General features: G+C 37.6%; 1 protein-coding gene and 1 pseudogene across 1 annotated transcript; both read left to right on the plus strand.

Annotated features, from left to right (window-relative positions):
• The first annotated feature begins 551 nt into the window (after positions 1-551).
• LOC121797225 (F-actin-capping protein subunit alpha-like) lies at positions 552-6,651 on the plus strand. Its single transcript, XM_042195981.1, has 10 exons — positions 552-888; positions 969-1,084; positions 2,056-2,145; positions 3,150-3,214; positions 3,409-3,570; positions 4,752-4,830; positions 4,955-5,032; positions 5,688-5,762; positions 5,840-5,875; positions 6,275-6,651. The coding sequence occupies exons 1-10, from the start codon at positions 783-785 to the stop codon at positions 6,386-6,388; spliced, it is 921 nt and encodes a 306-aa protein (XP_042051915.1). The 5' UTR covers positions 552-782; the 3' UTR covers positions 6,389-6,651.
• A 12,060-nt stretch (positions 6,652-18,711) lies between these two features.
• LOC121795367 lies at positions 18,712-25,481 on the plus strand (annotated as a pseudogene).
• Positions 25,482-25,491: the final 10 nt, after the last annotated feature.

The following is a 25,491-nucleotide window of genomic DNA, read 5'->3' on the forward strand; positions in this document are numbered from 1 at the left end:
AGGGATTTTAACATATTAACTATTTTTTTATATAAATTTTAAATACAACATATATATCGAATTTTTGGCAAATATTGTAAATGCGGTATACCGCGGTATAGGAAAATCTATACGGTATCATACCGTACCGCAACTTGCGGTATACCGCAAATTCGATATTTTTTATATTTTTTCGGTACGATAAGTGCGGTATTTCGGTATATTTAGCCCGCCTTAAACTTGAGCACGTTAACCAGAGACTGGTTTAACCCAATTAACATTCCATGTTCTTTGGAGCTCTATTATAACTTCAATTAATTCCTAGTACTTCATTTAATTCCTAATATTGTGTGGCGCAGAATCTGCTGGTAACCAATTCACAATTTTTAATTTGTTTTTATATAGGTGGAACTATATACTATGTTTAGAGGTTTATAACACAAATTTGACGAAAGAATTTGTATTATGATTTCAATTACATGAATTTGTTGAATTTATTTTATCAATAAATAACACTAATACTACTACTAATAATAATTAACGAAATAGATAAAGTTAATGCTGAGATCCAGAGAGAATTCTAAGGAGCAATGAAATCTGTACTCCATCATTTATCAAAGGTGTAGAAGATTTTAAAAAAACTGAACAGAGAGTGCAGAGCATGAAACCTTAATACCTTAATTTATGCATAGATTAGCCTGTAATTTAGCAATAGTATATATATATTGGTGTGTGTGTCATTTGATTTAGAGGGAGAAATTTGAGTCAGTTCAAAATTCCAAACCCCTTTTGGGATCTCAGAAATGTCAGACGAGGAAGAGACGCAGCCCACTGATGAGCAGAAAATCGAGATCGCCAAATGGTTTCTCCTCAACGCTCCCGCCGGCGAAATCCAATACATCGCCAAAGGTAATCCCTCATTAATTGTCATGCATGTGTATATACGAATGATTCGACGAATTCACAATTTAATTACTAATGCTGCGCAGATATGAAGGCGGTTTTGCAGGATGAAACGCTGTATATCACGGCGGCGGCAGAGGCATTTCCTCTTTACAACAAATCCCACATGATTTGCCTGGATTTTCCTGATAGAAGCGGTGAGGTAACGCCCATTGTGCGATTAATTTGCCCTAATTATCTTCTACGTGTAATTGTTTGCACGAATTTTCTGAAAGGGAAAATGGCCTAGTTTTTTTACTTCTCTCATTATGCTCACTTGGCATATATGGTATATGCGCTTCATATGGCCAGACTTTAATTTGAGTTAATCGGAGACTCTATAAATTGGCAGACAATTGACTTCAGTTAACCCATAACGAATTCTGGAAAATTTAAGACATACTGTATTAGCTAGATCTCCCACCAGATAACGTGGAAGATGCTGATACTTTTAAGAATGGACAATGATTATTTTCCATCTTATTGCTGCAAGATTTGTGTCTTTCAGCTGTATTGCACAGAACTAGATGGACATGTGATTTTAATAAACTTTTACATTTGTGATTTGGTAGTACACAATGCTAAATTTGTATTCTTAATACTCCCTCCGTCCCACTTTAGGAGTCCCATTTGAGCTCGGCACGGGTTTTAAGAAATATAAAGGAAAGTTGGGAAAAAAGATAGTGGAATGTGGTCCTACTTTTATATATTACTCCGTTTTATAATAGAATGTGAGTGGAAAAAAGTTAGTGGAATGTGAGACCAATTACCATTTATGGAATATTCCAAGCGGGACTCCTAAACTAGGACACCCAAAAATGGTAAACCGGGACTGCGAAAGTGGGACGGAGGGAGTATTACTCTAGCCTGTGTGGTTTGTGGTGTTCAATGTTTGGAAACAAGGGTGGTTTGCACAAACAAGTTACTCTAGCTTTATACAGCTTTATGACGAAGCCAATCCTGTAACTTTATCTATATAGTAATAGTATGATAGTAGTTCATTTTAAATACACTTGAAACAAGGATTGAACAATTAGTGGATACTCATATTGTCCTTTTTCTTAGGCTCTCAAGGTTATTGATTCAGGTAGAGGTTTTCATATTCACATGTTTGTACTGTCTTTATGTTATCAGGTTATGGTTACACCATTTAGCGAGATTGGCGAGAATGAGTATCTTGATCCTAGGACTGCTCAAGTTGCGATTGTTGACCATGTGAACCAGGTATCTTCAGTGTTTCCAGGAGTACTAAGGCCATACATTTGCAGGACTTACAGCACAGTGTCCTTCTAACTCATCTTTAAATGTGTCAAGTTATCACATCTTTTTGTCAACATGGTTAGGTCTTTCTGTAACTTGATTATGGACTTTATTTGATGGTTAATATTTTGTTTTACTATTTTTTTAATGTTGAAGTTATATTTAACATGAACTGGAGAGTAACTGTAATGAAAGTTAAAATTGCTAAACACTCCTATCATTTTGAATGTGTTCATAAGATGATCTAAGAACTTGGTGCATTCAACTTTAAATTTAGTTTAGCGGGTCTATTTCTCGATAAACAAATATTAACCCCTCAAGCAGTGGAACCCAAACCTGTTCAATGCAATTGCTAGATTGCCTTACAGCAGTATCCACTTAAACTGTTAATGGAAGTTCTTATGCTCAATTCCTTAAGTGTTTTCAAGTAGATGATTTGTTTTTCCTCAAATGGATGATTTGTTTTGTTTTGGTAAAGATGATCAAAGGGAACTTTAAATGCTAAATTACTAACACCTGCTAATCAATCTTGAAGCTCATAATGAATGCATTTCATTGATATAGACCATATGTACAATTTGGCAGAGAACAGATTCCTACTTTGATTGCATTACATTCATTGAAGACAATACTTGATAATGCATCTAGGTAATATAGATTTTATGGAATATGTGTGTATCATTTATTTGTGTGATTGATGCTAAGAATGCATTGATAGCCATCTTAACCCCATACTAGTATATTCTAATTTGCATGATTAATAGTCACTGAGATTCTTATTCCTATATTGAGCCTTTGTTTTGGGGACTGGAGCTTGAAGGTATAGTGTTTATGTAACTGAACTTAACCCAGCAAAGCATAAAGTATGCAGCGACCCTTTTGTTTATTCACTACTAATTTGTTTGGTGTAAATGAGTCAATACATTATTTTTTCTGTTTTCATGTTATAGTATTTTGTGTTAATTCAGGTCTGTAGGCGTGCTCGACCTGCAAATGATGAAGAGCTTCCGACACCATATATTGAGGAATATCGGTATGCTTTGGTGTTTTTCCTCTTGATATATTTAGTCTTGTGGTTCAGAAATGAAAAGGCTGTTGTGTTGCTCCGTGAACTAGCAGCTGGTGAAACCTAAATCTGAACCTACTTAATTAGCTAGAAGTAGGATTCAGAATGATCTTTATGGCATCATTTATAAGAGCCTTGTTTTACTGATGTTCTTTCTGCAGCTATGCATTGGATATAGAAGTTACTAAGTATGTTAGTGAAGCGTACCCAAAAGGAATCTGTTCAGTTCATTGCGTTAACGGGAAAGATGTGGAAGAACCAGGCATGGATTTTGAGCTTGTTGTGGTAATTTCTGCTGCTAGACTCAGCCCCCAGAATTTCTGGTAAGTTCAGTTATCAGTTATCACTACTCAATGTACTCACATATGATACATTCCTATCTACCTTTGTTAATCATCGTGTTCTTGCAGCTTCGTGTAATTTGGTGCATTTTTTATTTTAACTATAATTGAAATTAGTTCTTCATTCACTTTGTATTGAAAGTTACAAAGTAGCAAACTGATAGACACGCCACAAGTTTCTAGATGGGGTTCAGGAATCTACTAAGCATTTCTGGCGTGTTTCGGGCTGTGGGCTGCTTTGCTTATGCGCATTCATGTCAAAATTTTCAATTTCTAACTGCCCAATAAAATTTGGTGCAACTCTATAAAAGCTACTTCAGGCTGTTTGACTCTTCTCTTTGCTGTCTCACAGAAAAGACACCACTATCTGGTAGAACTTATTTTGTTTTTTGATTTTGTTCAACTTTCTTGATGTTGGACACATTGAGAACTTTCAATTGAGGATGTAGTATTGCTGCTTTCTTTTTTGCTGAGACAAACACAATTCATGATTAGTGAAGTAGTTATAGAGAGCTTAGGGATATATTTATAGCAGGCAACTCAAAATCAAATCTTTGTGAGCTATGTTGTTTCTGCCTCAGTAAGCTTTCAATGCGTACTTCATCAGGCACAGATAGACTTACTGAACGTTTCATGCTTTATTATGGAGGTATATTGGAAAATGATTGCTTTCGTAAGTCATTTGATTAGCAGAGATAGTCTGCATAATTCCATATGCTATATATATCCGAGTCAAAGGAAGATATTTGGAGATATATCTTCTGAATCATGCTGTGGTGATATATATTAAGCTCTAATCTTATCTGGACAACAGTGACAAATTTTGAAGATGAAGAAAAGCTTGATTTATCCACTGGAATTAATTCTTAAAATAACTGCACAAAATTATAACAGACTTGTAATTCACAAGAAAAAAAAAGATGTTCAAAGTAAAAAAGGATTACCAGTTGTACATGCGCAATGGGGAGAAATAAACTTATTAATTGAGTCGATTTTGTCATGTCTGCCTGTTTCCTTGTTCGATATAATATTCAGTGTAGATTATACATGCTGTATGTGACAGAAGATTCGTCCCTGGGAAAAGTCAGCCTACTTGAGACACAATCGTTATAAGATCTTAATTCTTGTCTGTCTTTCTGCTTACAATTCCATTGTTTGTGTAGCAATGGAAGTTGGCGGTCAATATGGAATGTGGAATTCAAGGATGAGGCGCAATTAGTGGAAGTTAGAGGTACACTTCAGGTAGTCTTCCATTTATTTTTGTAATGAGATTTTGTAGGATACTATCTTCCAATTGCTGTAGTATTTTTCGTCAATGGGGAAAATAAAGAAATGTAGAGAAACATGAATTTTATATTTTGTGTAGGTTGGCGCCCACTACTTCGAGGAGGGAAATGTCCAGTTAGATGCAAAGCATGAGTGCAAAGATTCCACTATGTTTACGGTAATACTTGAAATGTTATATTTAGTGATATTCTCTGTTCCTGGGTGGTTAATTTACCTATTAATGTCATGTTACTGGCAGATTAGATTGGACACAGTGACTTATACATTTTAATCCCATCTTTGGCATGTTGGTTATGTTAGCTGTGACAATGGTTTATAGGCAAATCTGGTCTATCAAACATTTAATTAATTAACAACACATATTTACTGTAGCTAGACACGTCTTCTAGTTTCAGAATTAATGCACCTCATTAAATCAAGAATTTGGATTTGAAATTGTTTCTTTCTTTATTTGTGTTGTTTCATTCTGTCCACCAAACCATTAGGGCACATTAAGCTTTTTGCTGATTCAGTTCAAGGATATCCATAATTATTGATATTACTTGTAATTTTTTACAAAACATTAATGAGATTTTCACGAAAGATATACAAAATTTACTGAGGGTATAGTTCGTGGCTGTCTATTTTCAGTCTCTTTGTAACTCCATATCAGGAGAGGATTTTGAGAATGTCGATACTAGATTTGTTAGTTGCAGATTAGGAGGAATATCCATGATGTTAAGGAGATATTATTTGGTAAAGTTTGCAGAATATAACAGGGTAAAGTTTGCAGAATATAACAGAATGTTGATGATATGTGTTGATTTCTACAGTCACCTGAAGACTCTGCACATTCTGTGACCACCATTATACGCCACCACGAGACGGAGTATCTAAATTCCCTTCAGGTTCTCACTCTTTATTGTGTCTAGTATCTTTATTTTCTAAAATTTCTTTTTACTAAATCTATTGTATTGGCTGGCAGACATCCTATTCAAAATTACCTGACGCCACCTTCAAGGTACTCTCTTGGATATCTTCCTCATGGTTGACCTCTGAGAAATCTCCTTATTATTGACAAATGTAAATGATGTTTTATAATTTGTAGTTCCATGAACCAGTTTTCTGTATGTAAGCATGCTTCCTGAAGTCAACTTATAGTTTGTGACCAACTCATGCCCGCTCCCATCATTGCAATGTTTAGCCTGCTTTTCATTGTTGTTGTGCTCTGCCTCTGGTTACTACTTACTAGATGTCCTAGCTACACCGTTTTTTTTCTGCAAATTGGACAGTCAAACAGATGTGTGGTTTTTTAGCATCAAACTATTTGAATCCCAGCTCAATTCATTATTATTTCTGGGAAAGATCTGTGGGGCCTAAGAAAGTTGAGATACTCTTCTGTTGCTTTTCTGCATCGTAGGACCTTCGGAGGAAGCTCCCTGTTACTCGGACCTTATTCCCATGGCATAACACCTCACAGTTCAGTCTCAGAAAAGATATCCAAAAGAACTTGGGACTGGAAAAAAAGAAGTAAATGGTTCTTCGTCAAGGTTGAGTGTTGTATACTGTAGTATTTCTAAATTCAGCCTTCATATTGGTGATTTTGTTTCCTGTTTCTGTATTGTATCCTGTGCTTCCCCACACTTCCTCTATCTCGATGGCCTTGGTTTATATGCCAATTGGAGGAAATTCTCTGAAAAAAATGATTTGTGTATACCTTAGGGATGTAAAGTATTCATATGTTGAACCAACTCACTTGTTTCCTGTTGATCGTAATTGAGTTTCAGTTGAAAGGTTGATATGGGTTTCGAACTATTGAAATCAAATGCGACCATATTTTTGGATTGAGTGAACTACGAAAAAAGGTATTTGTTCTATTGAGTTACGCCCATATGCAGTAATTTTTTTTAAAAAATATTGACATTTATAGTCTTTATGCTATCGGTAGAATCATATATGATGTCTTGTTTTTCACTTCTTGACCTATTTTTAGGACGAAAATGCTTTGGAGACCTCCGGTGCTACTTTAGACATTTGATTTTGCTGGTTGATGGCTCACTTCTCCTAAGCTTCTTAATTGACTCCATATAATCAATCCATTGGACATTTGATTTTTAGGGTCAAAACTAAACAGATTAGCTTAGCTAACTTTTTCAGGGGATTCAGAATGGCCTACACTACTAAATTGTATCTCTAGAAATTCCTAGTATCATTCAAGTGCAACGAGATTTTCAGGGGAAAGAAGAGAGGAGTGTCTTTTGTGAAAGGGGAAAGAAGAAATGTCTAAATTAGCTCCAAGGTTTCCAAGACATTTTCGTCCAGGCCAGATGGTAAAAATTTACGTCAAATGTGATTCTGCTAGTATAAATATCGGAAATGTTAATACTTCTTCCGTTCCAACACTATTTTCTTTTTAGTCTGTACCATAAGAATATGCATTTTTTAAATTTGAAAACTCTTCTCTCTCTAATGAGGCTGAATCCATTCTCTTTTAGTTTACCAATTGTGCATTAAAACTCGTGTCCGACCACAAGTGCATATTCTTGTGGGACAGAGGGGGTAGTTTTTAAAAATTACCGCATGTGAACAAACCAGATAGAATAGGTACTCCCTCGGTCTCACCTTCTTGGACATGAGATTTAATAAAATGATATTTAAATAGTTAAGTGGAGAGTAAAGTATGAGAGATAGAAAAGTAAAGTACTCCCTCCGTTCTATAGTAGATGACATAGCTGAAGAATAATACGGGATTTTATGAGATATTGTTTTGTGTGTTAGATGGAGAGATAAAATAGTATATTTATATTAATGTGAGAGAACTTTTTTCAAAAATGGAAATGTGACATCTTTTGTGGGACAATCTAAAAAGGAAAGTATGATATCTATTATGGGATGGAAGGAGTAATGAAGAGAATAAAGTATGCGAGAGAAAGAAATGTATTATTTTAGCTAAAAAGAGAAATGACTCGCTTATAGGATAACACCCCTAAAAGAAAAGTGGCTTGCTTATGATGGAATCGGAGGGAGTACTATGTAGATAATAGGCAAGAAAAATGTTTTAATTAACGAAGTAACAAAATGATAAAGAATAATTGAGATGAAACGCTCTAAAGTAAAGAGTTCTAGAACAAATATTTCATTAACTATTAATTCAATACCTAGCTACTTCATTATTACTAGAATGATTAATCATATATGCATAAGTTCTGACACGAATTAATCATGATTTGTATGTGTAGAATGAAAATCATAGTAATCACAAGATCTCTATCAAACTAATAACCAATGGTACAATCTAATACAACCTTGAGATCATAAGAGCATGCGCACACGTGGCGTAGCCGTTGCATTCAAACTTTTTTTAAAAATCGGTATTTAATTATAAATAATGCTAAAAAATAAAAAAAAATATTTTCCAAATCCCAAAAATATGGCCGTTTTTTTCCCATTTTTTCTGAATTTTTTTGATTTTTTTTATTTTTTTCCCCAAAATCATCTATAAATACACACATTCATCACTCATTTATCACATCAATTCATCTCTCATTCATCTCTCATTCATAATTCTTATACAAACTATCAACACATTCAACCTTCACTCAAAACATCAAATGAATTTCACTCATCTCATGACGGAAGCGGAGCGCGAAGAACAAGAATACTACGAACAACATCGTGCCGCTTACGAAGCATATGTCGCAGTGAATACCCCCGCTCATCCTCCTCAACGCACTAGATCAAATCGCCGCTACATCCATCGTGACCGGGAGGGAGCCCACGAAAGGCTCGTTGCCGACTACTTTGCCGACCATCCGCGGTTTCCGGCAGATTACTTCAGGCGCCGTTTTCGCATGTCAAAGCGCTTGTTCATGCGAATTGTCAACACATTGTCTGCACGTGTTGAATACTTTCAAACAGGTGTAGATGCAGCCGGCCGGCAAAGTATCACGGCGTTGCAGAAGTGTACGTGTGCCATCCGACAACTCGCTACTGGGCAAACGGCCGACATCTTCGACGAGTATTTGCATATCGGTGAGTCCACTGGAATCCTTTGTTTAAAGAATTTTTGCGAGGGCGTTCGTTCTGCTTTTGGGGATGAATTCCTTCGGGCACCCACCACCGATGATTGCCAACGGTTGCTTCGTCTTCACGAATCAGTCCATGGCTTTCCCGGAATGCTTGGCAGCATTGACTGCATGCATTGGAGGTGGAAGAATTGCCCGACTGCTTGGAGGGGGCAACACTTAAGGTATGCGACGGCCCAACACTTATCCTTGAGGCGGTCGCCGACTATCGCCTATGGATTTGGCATGCATATTTCGGCGTTGCTGGATCCAACAACGACTTGAACGTGCTCTATTCTTCACCACTCTTCAATGATGTGATGAATGGTGTAGCACCGGCGATCGACTTCACCATCAACGGAAATACATACCGCATGGGTTACTATCTCGCCGATGGTATCTACCCAAGGTGGTCGACGTTCGTGAAGACGCTCCACAACCCGCACGACCCGAGACGGGTTCTTTTTGCGCAGCGTCAAGAGTCAGCGTGGAAGGACGTCGAAAGAGCCTTCGGGGTCCTTCAAGCTCGATTCAACATTGTGAAGGCCCCGGCTCGGCTGTGGTACGTGAATAATATTGCCGACATCATGTTCACGTGTATTATATTACATAATATGATTATAGCCGACGAAGGGCCGAGGGCGGCTAGCTTCTACGACGAGGACGAAGCCGGAAGCTCAACAGCGAGGTCTCCCCCACGCCGAGGCGAGCATACGATTGTTGGCCAGAGGATCGAGACAAGACACACAATGCGCGATACTCGAATCCACAATCAACTACAAGAAGACCTAATCAACCACATGTGGGCGAAATTCGGCAACGAGTAGTGGTTTTTTTAATTTTTAGGATTTTAATTATGTAATTTTTAATTTTTAGGATTTTAATTATGTAATTTTTCATTTTTAGGATTTTAGTTATGTAATGTTTAATTTTATTTGTCATTTGTAATATTTATTGTGGTTTTTAAATGAATTTTAATATTATGGAAATGTTATTGTTTAATTGAATTTTAAATTAATTGTGCTCGTCCTTGCGGAAGAGCACAGTTGTGGGTGTTGTGCTCTTGCCAGAGAGCAGGCATGAATAGTACCGCCCGGGCCCACAACCGTGCCGCTGGCAAGAGCACGGTTGTGGATGCTCTAAGTTCTTACAATTTAGGTTCTCAAATCTATTGGTGGGCAATCACAGTTCATACCAGAGGGAAGACAAAAGAAGTGGCGCCAAGAATAGAGCAATAGAGAAAAGCTAGAGAGTGGGGTGGGTAATGAAGATGATTGTATATATTCTATCTGTCCTAAAAAATAAGTCTCAATTTGTCATTTTAGTTAATTCCGCAAAATTAGTCAACTTCTTATTTTTGAAAACATTTTCACTATGCATACATTACGAATAATGCGGGTTCCACTATCCACTACTGCTAACACTACTTCAATTACTTATTTTTATTTTTATTTATACTTTATCAATTTTACATTGAAACTCATGTCTTAAATATTTAACTTTAGGTGATTGATGGAATATTTGGTATTGTTTTTTAATTCAATCAATGACTAGATTCATTGAACTATTGAACCATGTAACAATTGGGTCATGAATCTGCTTGATTCCATTAGAAAACAATGGTATGACCTAGTGTTTTAAAAATCGGAATGGACCTATCGGTTCGATTGGTTCGATCGCAAATCAGTGCTTGGTCTGGTCTGGTTTATATGTTAATATCAGTAGATAATTAGACTATTCTAAACTGGATAAATCGACCAGATGGATCGAGAACCGTTGACTGCTTCGACATGTTTTGTCAATTTTTTTAATGTGTTATTCAAATATAAATGTATTTTGTACTTATTTGAACCTAGGACATACCACTAAATTATGGAGTGCCTACACTTGTTGTACCAAACTATCATTATAATTTATTTTCTCCGTCCCAGAAAGTTTGTTAAATTTTTTCATTTTCGTTCGTCCCACAAAATATGTTACATTTCACTTTTTTACTATTTTTTTTATAGTGGACCCCATATTCCGCCAACTCATTCTCATTCACAATTTATTACTCCATAAAAATAATACTTCATCCGTCCCAAGATAAACGAGTCATATTCATTTTTGGGATGTCCCACTATAAGTGAGTCATTTATCCTTTTAGCAAAAAATCTTCTCTCTTACTTTATTCTCCACCCACTTTATTCTCTCTTTACTTCTCTACTTTTTCTCTTTCACATACTTACTTTATCTATTTTAACTCTTTAAATATCAATTCCTTAAATCTCGTGCCAAAAAGAAGTGTTTTGCTTTATCTTGAGACGGAAGGAGTATATAAAAGTAGGACTCACGTTCCAATAACTTTTTCAACTCACTTTTTATTATATTTCTTAAAACACGTGCCTAGTGAAAGTGTGACAAAATTTATGGGATGGAAGAATTAATATTTATATACTAATATATGCTATAATTTTCGTTATATATTCGAATTTTCGTTATCTATCCAGTGGTCTAACCAATTATACCAGTTGAACCATAAATTGATAGTTTTGTCGATTTCGTTATCTATCCGAATTTTAAAACATTGGCATGACTTATGTAATCACTTGCGTAAGACATTACATAACTAATTTTAAACATTCGTCTGAGAGCATCTCCAATACCGGCGTCAAAATCGCGACGCCGATTTTTCACCGACGCCGGTTCTGACGCCGAACCATTGGAACCGGCGTCGGCGAAATCGGTGTCAAAATCGGCGTGGCCATGCCGATTCGCGCGATGACGCCGGTTCCGACGCCGATCCTCACGGTGCCATTGTGGGTCCCGGATCAGCGTCAAACCGGCGTCAGATTTTATTTTTTATTTTTTTTCTTTTGAATTGTAGTGCTGATGATGTGGCAGTGTGAAGGCTATGTGAGGGCTATTTGACGTCCAGTCTTACTGGAGATGCTCTGATATACTCACTCCGTCCGTCCTATGTTAGTTGCACTTTTCTATTTCGGCTCGTCCCAAACTACTTAAACTATTTAGATTTTAAGTAAGAATTATGGTATGTATTATACTAGTTAATTAAGTGTTCCCTTATTAAGTGATTTCTCATTACACTTAATACTCCTTCTGTCTCATCATAAGCGAGCCACTTCTTTTGGCACAAAATTTAAGGAAATTGATATATAAAGAGTTAAAGTGGAGAGAGAAAAGTAGAGGAGTGAAAAGAATAAAGAAATTGGGAAAATAAAGTAAGAGAAAAGATTTTTTTTTTCTTAAAATGTAAATGACTCACTTATGGACATCCCAAAAATGAAAGTGACTCGCTTATGATGAGACATGGAGTATAATAATTTAATTACACTAAAAAATCAATTTCAAATTTCTGACCTAAATTAAAAAGTGCGACTAATATGAGACATAGAGGGAGTAGTATATTATCCCTTGCATCCGATATTGGCTAACTAACTTTTCCGAAATTGCTACTATCTCACAATTATCCCTTGCATCCGACTTGGCTAACTAATTTTCCTAAGATTGCTACTTTCTTTTATAGGTAAATAAATTTAAATTTAAAGATCACGATTATTCCTTGCATCCGACATTAGCAAACTAATTTTCCCAAAATTGCTACTTTCTTTTATAGACAAATAAATTTAAAGATTATGTCACCCGTATATATGAGTTTGTATGATTTAGTCTCAAATTATTATCATTAACCAATTCACACACACAAAAAATTATTTCCAACTGCCAAAGATTTAGGAAAATTGAAGGAAATACGTTGACACTAAACAGTTTTGGGAAAGTCGGGTTTCTAGGAGACTTTGCCATTAAAATAACGAAAATGTACCCAATTTGATATATCTTCCATATATGGGAAAAACGCCAATGAAAATGGCGTGTCTATAAGTAAAGACGCCAACGGAGTTGGCGTTTCTATACGTAAAGACGCCAATGGAGTTGGCATTTTACAATGACGTCGTATTTTAATCGTATTTTCTCCAAATACAGCTAACTTAAAACACGCCAATTAGGTTAGCGTATTAAGTGATAACACGCCAACAACGTTGGCGTTTTTAATAGTTAGAGACGCCTATGGAATTGGCGTGATTAAGTTAAAAAACGCCTATTGAATTGGCGTGTTTAAGATAAACACGCCAACTTTGTTGGCGTGTTTCTGTTGAACCATATTTCCCCCAGATCTCCCCCAAAATCGCGAACCCTAAACACTTTCCCTCCCCAAAACGCGAAAACCCTCCCCAAGGCGGAAAAACGCGAAAACACTTCCCTTGTTCGGGTCGACCCGATGGTGGATTTAAGCGTGTAGATTTCGATTTTGGCTCATTCTTCCAAACATTAGTCCTCCCAATCGGTTAGTATATATAATTTTTGACTCATTCTTCCAAACATTAGTCTACCAATATTTGATGTATTGTTATGATAGTATATATTGTAGTGTAATTTATATAATAATTTGATGGATTGTTATGGTATTATATATTGCAGTGTAATTAATAGAAATATTTTGACCAATTGTTATGGTATTATATGTTGTAGTATATCTAATTTTTTACCTATATTTGATAGGTTGTTATGATAGTATATATTGTAGTGTACTTAATAGAAATATTTTTTGCCAATGTTTGTGTTTTACATTAATGCAGACAGTATGACGTGGTGTGTCAATTTATATTGGGATGGAAAGATAATTCCCGGACCAGTTATTTCATATGATCCTCCTTTTGCAAAAGGATTCATTATGTTGGATGAAAGTATTTCCTACGATAAGCTTGTGGAAACAATTTGTGAAAGGATGAGGATAAGCATATTTGACAACAAAGTTCAAATAGTATGGAAACGTCATATATTCTATGGATCTTCAGTCACGTTTATAGGTATTCTACTAGAAGAAGTATGCATGCCACTAATGTTTAGTGAGAGTATGGCTACAGGAGGTCAAATTGAATTAATTGTATGTTGAGTATTCGGCAATTACTCAACAACATAGTCATCATCTCATAAGTTATGATGTTGGTACGTCTACGAGAGGCCAAGAACCATGTTTCGATACAACACAAGATTTTGATGTTGGAGGCGTGCATTTAGGGGACAGAGACAATTGTGATGTGGTTGAGGCCATAATTGGTCCTGATAAAGCCGATTTTCTTGATCCACAATCACCTTATGATTCTGAAGATGTTGATCCGGATAGTACAGACTCAGATGGTGCTTCATCGGATGATGACCAATTTGTTGCTTCAAGACCCATTCCTGTTGGAGAAACAACAGTTGAAGAAACAGTGGTTGGAGAAACAACAGTTGGAGGAAGAGCAGTACGAGGAAGAGTAGTTCCACAGTTCCCACAGCCCGGTATGAACTATTTTCGTACCTTACCCGGTCCATATGATAGTTTTGATCCAAAAAACTTTGAGTCTGATGATCCCAATGTGCATTATTGGGGTGAAAAAGATCCGAGCAATGTCGGTTTGCATACTAAATTTAAAACGAAATTGGAATTGAAATCAGTTGTGACTTTTTGGCATTTGGAAAAAATCCGACAATACACAGTTGCTGAAAGTAAAGGAAAGAGATGGCATGCAGTTTGTAAGTGGCCACAAGGAAATGAGGAAGATAAGTACTTACCGCCATGTTTGTGGGAGTGCCGAGCAACATTGAGGAAGCATGATGAACACTGGCAAATTAGAGTGTTTAGCACTGCTCATACTTGCATGGGGGATCGTAATTATAATGGGCACGCTAATCTTTCGTCGGGTATGATAGCGTTGAGTGTTCGACATCAGATAGAAAACGATCCTTGCTACAAGGTAAAAGCAATTGTGGCGGATATTGAAAATAGATATCAAGTGAAAGTTAGTTACAAGAAAGCATGGTATGCTCGGAGGACAGCTATTGAGCTTGTGTATGGTTCGTGGGAGTGGAATTTCAAAGTTTTACCAGCTTATTTGAATGAGTTGCAAAGACAAAATCCTGGCACGCCAATGAGGTTGGCGTGACTTGCCGCGTTTTATAACCACGCCAATGAGGTTGGCGTGTTTTAGGCCAGAGACTATCACCCGACCGGGTGGATTTTATGTTGAATAAATCCACCCGGTCGGGTCGACAGTTTTGTTCATGGCCAGTCCAGAGACTTTCACCCGACCGGGCGGATTTTATGTTGAATAATTCCACCCGGTCGGGTCGACATTTTTGTTCATGGTCAGGCCAGAGACTTTCACCCGACCGGGTGGATTTTATGTTGAATAAATCGACCCAGTCGGGTGAAGACAATGTAAAACGCCGACCTGGTTGGCGTGTTTGTAAAAAATGCCAATTGACTTGGCGTATTTATGGAAAACGCCAATTAGATTGGCGTGTTTTAGAAAAAAAGGGCAGCCTTTATCAAATTACCCCGCGTATTTTTGCAATTATCTTACTAATTACCCCGCTTATTCTTGCAATCATTCCCAAATCAAAAATATAAATAAGCATAAAAAGAGGATGTATAAAATTATCAATATAAAGAGTGCAACTCAATGAACAAACTCGAATATCAATGCATCACCAAATACAAATAGTTGGGGTTTAGTTTAATCGTCTCGCCGTTTCCGCATAAATAGACCCTGTATCCCCTTCCCGATTCTGGATGTCGATCTAGGGATCCTAGAGGGTGGAGTATCTTCAACAACAGCGTTCTCTAGATCCACTCCAAAAAAATCATCTCGCACAGACGACCGCGGTTGAGAAGCGTGGACATCACTGAGGCCAATATCTTCTCCTGTACCACCGGTGTGGCTGATCTAGAGTGACGACCTCGAACTGCAGATCTAGGTGGAGGTGGATCCACAAAAACTCCATCTTCGTCATTTACGAACTGAGATGACGACTCGCCGCAGGCAGTTTTCTTCTTGGTTCGTCGTTTTCCCTTTTGCCTCACAGGTACGTCCATGTCCATTGCAGAGCGTTGGGAAGGATGATAGTCCATCAGCTCAACCTCCCCGGATATCTGCAGTCCGTCTTCAACCATCCTCGAAATGGTTTCCAAAGCCATATGTTCTGTCATATCTTGGCCACTTAGAAAGTGGCGTATGTTGTGAAGCGTCTCCACCTACAATTTTCAAAGTTAATACATATCATAATATGAATTTAAATAATTACACAGTGTTTGCAATTTACCGCGAAGTTATGAGAAGATGTCGTTTCGTGGAAGCCCTCTTCAGCATGCACGCCAGGTTTGGTTAAATACACCACAGTTATTTGGCGGAACCAATTCATGTATTCATCGGTTGCAACAGGCTCCATAGTGTACTCCACATCAGTCCACACCAAGTCGTGCCTATTGTCCCACGCCTGGATATGATGGGCGTGGTAATCAACCCAATTCCGGCCAGCTTTTCCACGGCGATCCTGTTTCATAAAATCAGAACCTTGAAACCGGCTGAGGAGTGGGACATACGGTTGGACAATCCCAAATTATCGCAACACTCGTTGTGGCAGGTGTGGCTCAACCATATTCCAGCAAATAAGAGTTGTTATCGATGTCCATATAGGACGACCGACAACACAACAATCCGGCAAGGTTCGCTGGACATAAGGCCTCCAAATAAACTACGTGTGAAACAAATTTATTCAAAATAAATTCAATCATCAACAACAAATAAAAAACAATTTAAGTTATATAATTTACCTGGTTGGCGTGCATTACGGAGAACTGATCTCGAAAATTTTCAATACAATGTCCGGGTGCTTTTACATATGACGCCGGACCATTCCACCTAAAAAATTTAAATTATGAGCGAATAACACGGAAATTGATGAAAATTAAGCTTAAACAATGAATTAGTGAACAACTTACGCGATTTCACATGGTACGTAGTCTATGTGCTCGGGATTTAGCATCCTCGGTCTAATATTTGGGATTCTCTCCCAAGCCCACAGCTGTAACAAAGTTAAAGCTCCCCCGACATCAGTCCTCCTACCAACGACAGCTTCACATAAATTGTGGTACAAGCAAGCAAGCGTCGCACCACCCCAGCTATAGGTAGAACACCGTTCTACATCCATGAAAAATTGCACGTAGAAGAACGGAATTTTATTTCCGGTGGCGTTCGAGATCATCAGACCACCAAGTAATAGTAGACAATAGATATGAGCCCGCTGAACATATATGTACTCATCGTGCTCATCATTCAACTCAATCCTCAATTGTTTTGATAAGCTTGTTTGCTTCCAGTTCATTTCTTTCAACTCCATTGCGTCTGGTATAAATCCTAGAAAATCCAAACACATGTCCTTCCAATATCCCACATCCTTCGAGGGGATGTAACCCGTCACAGCCTCTCCGTCAACTTTGAGGCCCCATAAGACCTCCACGTCTTCCAATGTCACAGTCGCTTCACCGACTGGAAAGTGAAACGTGTGAGTCTTTGGCCTCCAACGTTCAATCAATGCGGTGATAAGATGGTGGTCAATGTCCTTTGGTTGACCACATCTCAAAATATCGCCGAACCCCATTTGGTCCACTACCGCCAAAACACGGGGATGTATGAGAACATCCCAAATGATTCCTTCAAATCTTCGGCATCGGACATCTTCTGATGGAACTCCTACCCATATATTATTAGAGACGTGTTGTCTCTGAAGATACAGTACAGAAGGATCCGCAGGACCACATAAGAGCCGACAACGAGAAGTTGAAGATGATGCCATAATTTACCTACACATTCACAATTCAAATTAAACAATAAACAAACCTAAACACTTTCAATAATTATATACAATTTAATCCACTATCACAAACTGGAACACCAATATCAAATAATGCACAAAGAGCCAAATTCACCTACACAACATTGCACAAAATCATAACACAATTCACCTACACAACATTAACAATTCAAACTAAACAATTTACATCGACCTAACACAATTTCAATAGTTTGTCACTAGAGTTTAGGTTTATAAGCCAAATAAAACCCAAATAAAGCAAAACTCACATAAACCAAATCAATTTGCCCAATTTTTAAGCTATAACAACACTAAGGTTTAGGTTTATAATCAAATTTATACTCTAACTAAACACCAATATTTCAACTATCTCAACAATACACAAATTCACTTAAACCCAAACAATGCAACATCAATTTACAACCTAAATAAACCTAAATAACAACGGTATTCAATTACTCTATTATTGTAAAAAATAAGCATACTAACCGGTAAATTTTTCAAATACGGGGAAGAATAGCACCGATTGATGGAGGGAGAGCCAAATCACCGATTTCGGGGAGGAGAGGTTGGGAGAATCGCGATTTGAGGAGGAGAAGATGAAAACGACGACGACAATTTGACGTTGCTGTGTGTTTCGCGTTTGGGGAGGAATGATGATATACGGTTTCTGACTAAACACGCCATTATCGTTGGCGTGACTATTAAAACACGCCAATTCCATTGGCGTGTCTATTGAAACACGCCATTACGGAAGGCGTGTTTAACTTGAACCACGCGTTAAACGTCGGTGCTCTCAATATTGAAACACGCCAGTTCCATAGGCATGTTTAATGAAAAACGCCATTACCGAAGGCGTGTTTAACTATCACAAACACGCCAAGCTAGTTGGCGTGTTTTAACAAATACTGTATTTTGCTAAAATACGAGGACATACGGTTCTAAATTGTAAGACGCCAATGCGGGTGGCGTCTTAACTTATAATCACGCCAATGTTGGTGACGTTTTACCCATATATGGAATATATAACAAAATGAGTAAATTTATGTTATTTTTAACATAAAAGTACCCTGTAAACGGGATTTTCTCAAACAGTTTTTCTCATTCCAATTTCTCCCTAATTCTCCAACTCTAGTCTGAGCTCCTACGATGTGCCTTGTATTCCTTCAATCGTTTTAACTTCAATTTATCAGACCTTCTAAATTATTTGAGGACCCGTTGCTGGTTAGATTGTAAAAGTTTAGGGTGTCTAGAAGTCGTTTTAAATTATGGGATTGGGAGAAGAAGCGGATCTTCTCGACGACGGCGATAGCGGAGTGTACAAAGCGGCGGCGGTATCGTGCTCTATTTGCTTGGAGGCTGTCACCAATAATGGAGATAGATCTTGGGCTAAGCTTCAATGTGGCCATCAATTTCACCTTGGTGAGTATTAATTTTGCAAAATTGAATCGGGGAAGTCACATGATCTAGCTGTTGTACCTGTCCAATGTTTTGCAATTGGTCAATTTTAGCTTGAAGTGGAGAAGAGCTTAAAGCTAATGGGTTGTTGTTGGTTTGTTTACCTGATCAATATATTTGGTTGATCTTTTTGCCCCAATTAGAATTAGACATGCTGTTGATTGAATTTTAGGATCTGGGAATAAGTTGTTGGTTGGGGAAGTTTAATTACTGGAATTCTTCTGGGGAATTGACTTTTGAACGCTGAAATTAAAAAAATTCTTGACTTAGTTCTTAAAAATTGGTTGCGGAGATAGTCTGAATTTTGTTTAGATGTAATGCACATGCAATTTAGTTCTTTTTTGGAGACTTGGTCCATCGGTGGGCTCTGAATGTTATAAGATTGGCTCTTCCGTAATTAGTAGTCATGTAATTTTCCAGGTGCAAATTTTGTAGGACTAGCAGGAAAATTCTTTATAGGGCAAATTGCCAACAGAATCACAAAGTTTGGTCAAATTCAGGTCTGTCCCGTAACTTTCAAAAATGTCCAATTAAATAACAACTTTGACGATTTTCTTTGGTGTCCCATGGAGTTGAATTTGGGGAGAATTGAGCATGTTGTGGAAGCCGGGAGCGTATGGCGTGTACGCCAGAATTGAACATGATGTGAACATAATACATCAATATTCCAAAAGCCCAAAAAGCATGCTCAATTCCGGCATCCACGTCTTCAGTTCCCGACATCCATGTCATGCTCAATTCTCCCTAAATTCAACCTCATATGACAATTCAGAAAATCGTCAAAGTTATGATTTAATTGGCAATTTTTGTCAGTTTATGGATAGACCGTAATTTGGCCAAACTTTGTGGTTTTTTTGGCTATTTGCCCTTCTTTATAATATGCGAGTAAAATTTGGGAACAGATTAGCATCGGATACTTAATTACAGCACATTTTATGGGGCAATAGGTATAAGTAATGCAGGGAGATTGTTTCTGAAACCCAAACTGTGTACTAGCTCAACTTGTGGTAGGTTTCTGGTAATGGATGACTTTAGCTAGTACGCACATGCATGCCTTTTTTTGGTTTTGCTATCATATGCTATCTACATAATTATTCCTTCTAAACCGAAGTTTTGCCAACCTTTGATGTTGCCTCATGGTAATCTTTTTTGTCATCTGTCTTGGCTTATATTTTAAAGTTAGCTATAATCATTAAATTAACTCATCTAATTCTGAAGACTTTTCCTTATGGAGATGTTTAGGCCTGACACATTCCTCTTATCATATTTTGCTTTTACACTATTATCCCAAAATTTGTTGTAAGTTAGAGAATTGAGGATCCACATTATGTTTCTTACTGTTGCATAAAAAATATACAGATTGCATTGGTTCGGCATTCAATATAAAGGGATCTATGCAGTGCCCCAAATGGTAGTCGTCCACTACCTGAGTTTAGTATGGATGATTGGGCCCATGACGAGGATCTCTATGATAATTATTCTGAAATGGTAATTCTCTTGATTTATCTGTTATTTAATAATATTATCTTACTGTCATCTAACTTTTTTCTTCAACAGTACTTGTATAATATCCATCCGTCCATTTCTTCAACATTACCTGTATAATTCTCTCCATCCCTTAAAACAGTGCTTATTTGACCATTTTGTCTGTCTCCCAACACATTGCCCATTCCGTTTTTGGTAATTACGCCACCACTATCCCTGTAAATGCTGCATGCTAGATTGCTGAGAAGAGTGATGAAAGATGATGAAGAAATGAGTGTAACAACCTTACTGTTCCAAAGCTTCAGGAGCCGTAGGATCGCGCGCCATATCTGAGATTGAATCTCAGCCATTGGATCCAACTAGCCGTTGGATTTGAATGCAGTATAAATAGTTTGTTAGCTGTGTGATTAGTTAGTTTTTAGCTTCTTCATTTTTCCGGTTTTCATCTTTCAATTGAGAGTGAATCAGTTTGTATAACAATTCTTCAAGAAAGTAATACACTTCTTTTCGCCTCAAACGAGTTCATCTTTCGATTGTGTTTCTCGATTAAACTCCAACAATCCCTTATATTTATTCTCACTTCATCAACATATTTACATAAAAACTAAGCATGGCCGCCGCTTAGTTTACATTTACAATGTAATATGATACCCCTAAAATAAATGTGGGCCCTTTTTTCACGGCTCTACACACTTACCTAACATTTAATAAAGGGACAGGGGGGTATATGTTTCTAAAGAGCATGTTTGAAGCATTCCATGTTATGTTGTTTTTTGCACCTGATCCTCTTTTGGATCTCATCTTATACGTTATTAATCTTTAATAAAGAAATGAACAATGAATTAAGGGACAGGGGGTATATGTTTCTAAAGAGCATGTTTGAAGCATTCCATGTTATGTTGTTTTTTGCACCTGATCCTCTTTTGGATCTCATCTTATACGTTATTAATCTTTAATAAAGAAATGAGCAATGAATTAAGGGACAGTGGGTATATGTTTCTAAAGAGCATGTTTGAAGCATTCCATGTTATGTTATTTTTTGTACCTGGCCCTTTGGATATCATCTTATATGTTATTCATTTTGAATAAGGGTGATCATACCTACTGTGCTTTAACATTGATGTTGATGTAGTATCATAGGTATTCTTATTTGTTGTTCTTTTGACCGTTTGTCTTATCTAGCATTTATCCAAACATCTGTATACACCACATTCTCTTCCAGTCTTCAGAATTGAGATTCCTTTGCTTGAATATTTTATCAGTATTTAATTTGGGGGGGGGGTTATAAGTTCCATCGAAGTGTGGAAGTAGGATATATTGTCCGCTCTTTGTGAACAAGCCTAAGTTCCCATTGTGAACCATGATATGGCTGTACATGGAAGCTGTAAGAAGAACTCGATCATGTTTGACCTACCATCTATTAGTTAGTAATATCGTCTCCTTCTAGACATTAATTAATTGACATCCCAAAAACTTCTGTGAAGTTTGGTCATTGTCTTTTTTGCTATTGATGAACAGAATGACCTATTATTTCCCCACTGTCCTCTACTCTCCTTTTGTCAATCTACCATGTACTTAACAGTAATGTTCTGGAGCGATCTTTCTAAGACCAACAGTTCATGAAGTTGGGGAATGGTTTCAGATGGGAAACCGTTTTTTCCATCAAAGTGGCTGTATTTTTTCAGATTGTATGTTATACCAGTGTATAAAATATGACTTGCATGAATTTTGGGGATCTTAAATTCTGAGTTGATTTTGCGAGACATTGATGGTTACTTCAAGTGACTCATGCTGATCATATGTGTGCATAAGCTTTATTTGTATGTCCATAAACTCTTGAATACTTTTTTCAAAATTATTATTTCAGTCATTTGGAGTTCATTGGTGTCCGTTCAATGGGTTAACAAGGCTCCCATCATCCTTTGAGTAAGCTCCTATCTTACCTCGTGTGTAATTTTTGACGTAGTATTAAATGCATACACTAGTTAATTTAGTTTCTTTTTGATGTATGGATCATGTAAGTGAAATATCTTTGAACAACTATATCATTCTCACAATTTATCTTATAGATGTCTGAGAGTGTTTATATCCAAAGAAAGCTATAAACGTAACCATAATGTTTGTAATTCCCCAGCCACAAATTTGGAGCAAGGGCATGCTCACGCACACATGTGTTCCTTGATATGTGATATTTTTAGTGTAAGTTGCAGAAACTTTCTAAAGACACGAAGATAATCTTGGACTAATTTCAAAATGACTTACTATTATTTACAGCCAAATCTAATACACATATATACAATGCCTAGCTTTGATTCACAGCCAATGAGTGGTGTTTCGGGGATCCTTTTGGTTATTGAAATCTGATGCCTTTAATTTGGCCAAGGGTGTTGCTGGCTGCGGCTTGGTTCCCAGGTGGCTGCCTATGGAGACTTTTGCACCAGTGGCCATCTTTCCTTGCTTTTAGAATCTGTCATATAGCCTGCTGGTGACTCAGACCAACAAGCTTTACCTAAACTCAGTTACTGCTACACCCCCTTTGAGAAACAGAGACCAAACATTTTAAGTATTTGCACAAGTCCTAGGTTTATAAGCCCTGATAATTGATGGGCATCACAAATTGTCAGAGGCCCGTCTAGGGGCTGGGGGTTGTTGATTTTCAATTTCTGTAGTTTTGTCTAGTTTAGCAACCTAACCTTAGTGATCTGGAAGCTTAGTTTGGTGGATGTTTAAGTAGCAACTCGAATAAAAATTTTGTTTTCTGAAGCCTTGTACAGATCTCGCAGCTGAATAGAGTTGTGGTTCACTGACGAATGTCTTCAGGCCTGTACTCATCATAATGTATATAATGGTCTGGCCTGTTTTTCCCCTCAACTGCAATTTTTTTAAATGTTTTACTTATGAATCTTTAGCATTTAGGCAAACATAGCTATTATGTTTCTAAAATTGTTCGGTGGGCTTCCTCTGTTGCAAAACAGTAGGAGTCCTTTGGTTTGTAAGACTAAAAAAATTGACTTATAGCAATGTTTAATCACCTTATTTATATGAGCTGTCCAGATGTTGCTTCATAAGATGCTGCATATGCAAAGTTGTAATCTGGATGACTAAATCAGTTCATCTTTTATCATTGTTATTTTCTACAATTTGGACAGACATTCTCTTCTCTCAGGTGCTTGGCGTTGTATATTGTTTGACTTGCTTAACAGGTGAGACACTGAGAGAGTGAAGATTTTGTCGTATCATAGACTTACTATTACTATTTACTCCTATTTACTTATTTGATATTCATATACTCATTTATATTTTTTATAATACTATATGCTAACCTTTTTCGAGCTGTTGAGTTAATGATACCTTCCTTTTTTTCCAGTGAAGGAGAGTTTTCATCAAGCACATGTAAGATTTCATTTTTGACACCTTCTTGCTAAGGCTTAGACCAAGTTTGTAATGATTGGACTATTTGATATCTCATAGATCACGATCTTGTTGGACATCATGCCGTCTTTGCGGAACATACGCCTGTATCATCCACAACTCATCCTTGCCCGTATATTACTTATTTTGGGCCAGTACATCCATCTTCTACAGCTTCAAGTACTAGTGTTTCAGAAGGATCCAATTATAGTAACCACTGGACTGGGCCGACAGTTCCTAGTGAAGTTCCTAATTCATACGATTTTCCTTCGATGGACATGCACTATCAAAATTGGGATCATTCATCTCAATTTGGTCCAAGTAACCGGATTGTTGGAGCAGACCAACCCCTGATTACACCCATGACACAGAGAACAACGAGGAATAGTTCTGATATCCCAAGGGCTGGAATGCATCCATCCTTCATGCTTGGTCACAGGTCAGTTGTTTTACCTGAAAATTCTGAGAATATTTTCAGCATCAGTTTTAGGCTCTCGAGAGAACATTCAAGATGGATTATTCTCTATTGCCTAAAGCATAGACTTGTACAGTAGACTAGAATGAATAAAATATTGATTAATGGCCACAAAAATTGGGTTTAAATGATACTTAATTCATTGTTTAAACATGGGATTTTGGGGAGCTTTTAATCTGGAGTCAATATATGATTTTGGCACTTTTGCATACAGTTCAGCCAGCAGAGCTCACAGCTCGGGAACCTCCTCTGTCCTAACACCATACCCTGGAACTGTTGCCCGGACTCGTGACCGTCCATCTCGTCAAGCATGCTTCCAGCAGTCTAGCAGTAACCCATCGGCACGCAATCCTGTTTTACCCACCGGACGAAGATCCAGCAGTCATAGGAGTTCAGCTCATGCTGCCCCAGTTGCCTCGGCATCTGACCAGTCTGGTGGGTTTTACTTCTTCTCGGGTTCTTCAGGGAGAAACGTCCATGAAATGGAAAATTCCCACCATGATCATTTCCATGGATGGGAGCGAGAACAACAACCCTCCTTTCCCCCAAGCCAGGTCGATAGAGATTCAATATGGGGGCCTTTTCAGCCACCAGCTCCTGCAGCTGAGACCAGAACCCGACCCAATGGTTTCCGCCAGAGACATGGATCTGAGAGGCTGCCATCTCATAATCGGTCATAGGTATTTTAGTTGTGTTCTGGTGAAAAACTGTGACTACCATGACTGGTACCAGATGATGTATGTTTGTGCAATGATCTATAATGGTTGGAATATTCCGAGCACTGGCATTGAACTATCGGTTTCACTCGCCACCGGCATTGTGTGATGGACTTTGGGTTCCTATTGGTTGTATGCTCCCCCCTGGGGGAATAAGATCCCTTGTTTAAGTAAAGAGGTTCGTCGCTTGTGGCCCCTTCATTTCAAGGGATTCTATGTATACATTGTTGGACTGTTTTCATAAGTGAAATCTTTGTCCTAGGCAATAGCTTTGCGAAAATACACAAGGTTTTTACCATTGAAATAATTTGAGTTTTCGGCTAGGATATAC

This window comes from Salvia splendens, chromosome 3 (genome assembly GCF_004379255.2).
Source record: "Salvia splendens isolate huo1 chromosome 3, SspV2, whole genome shotgun sequence".
In the NCBI taxonomy this organism is placed as follows: domain Eukaryota; kingdom Viridiplantae; phylum Streptophyta; class Magnoliopsida; order Lamiales; family Lamiaceae; genus Salvia; species Salvia splendens.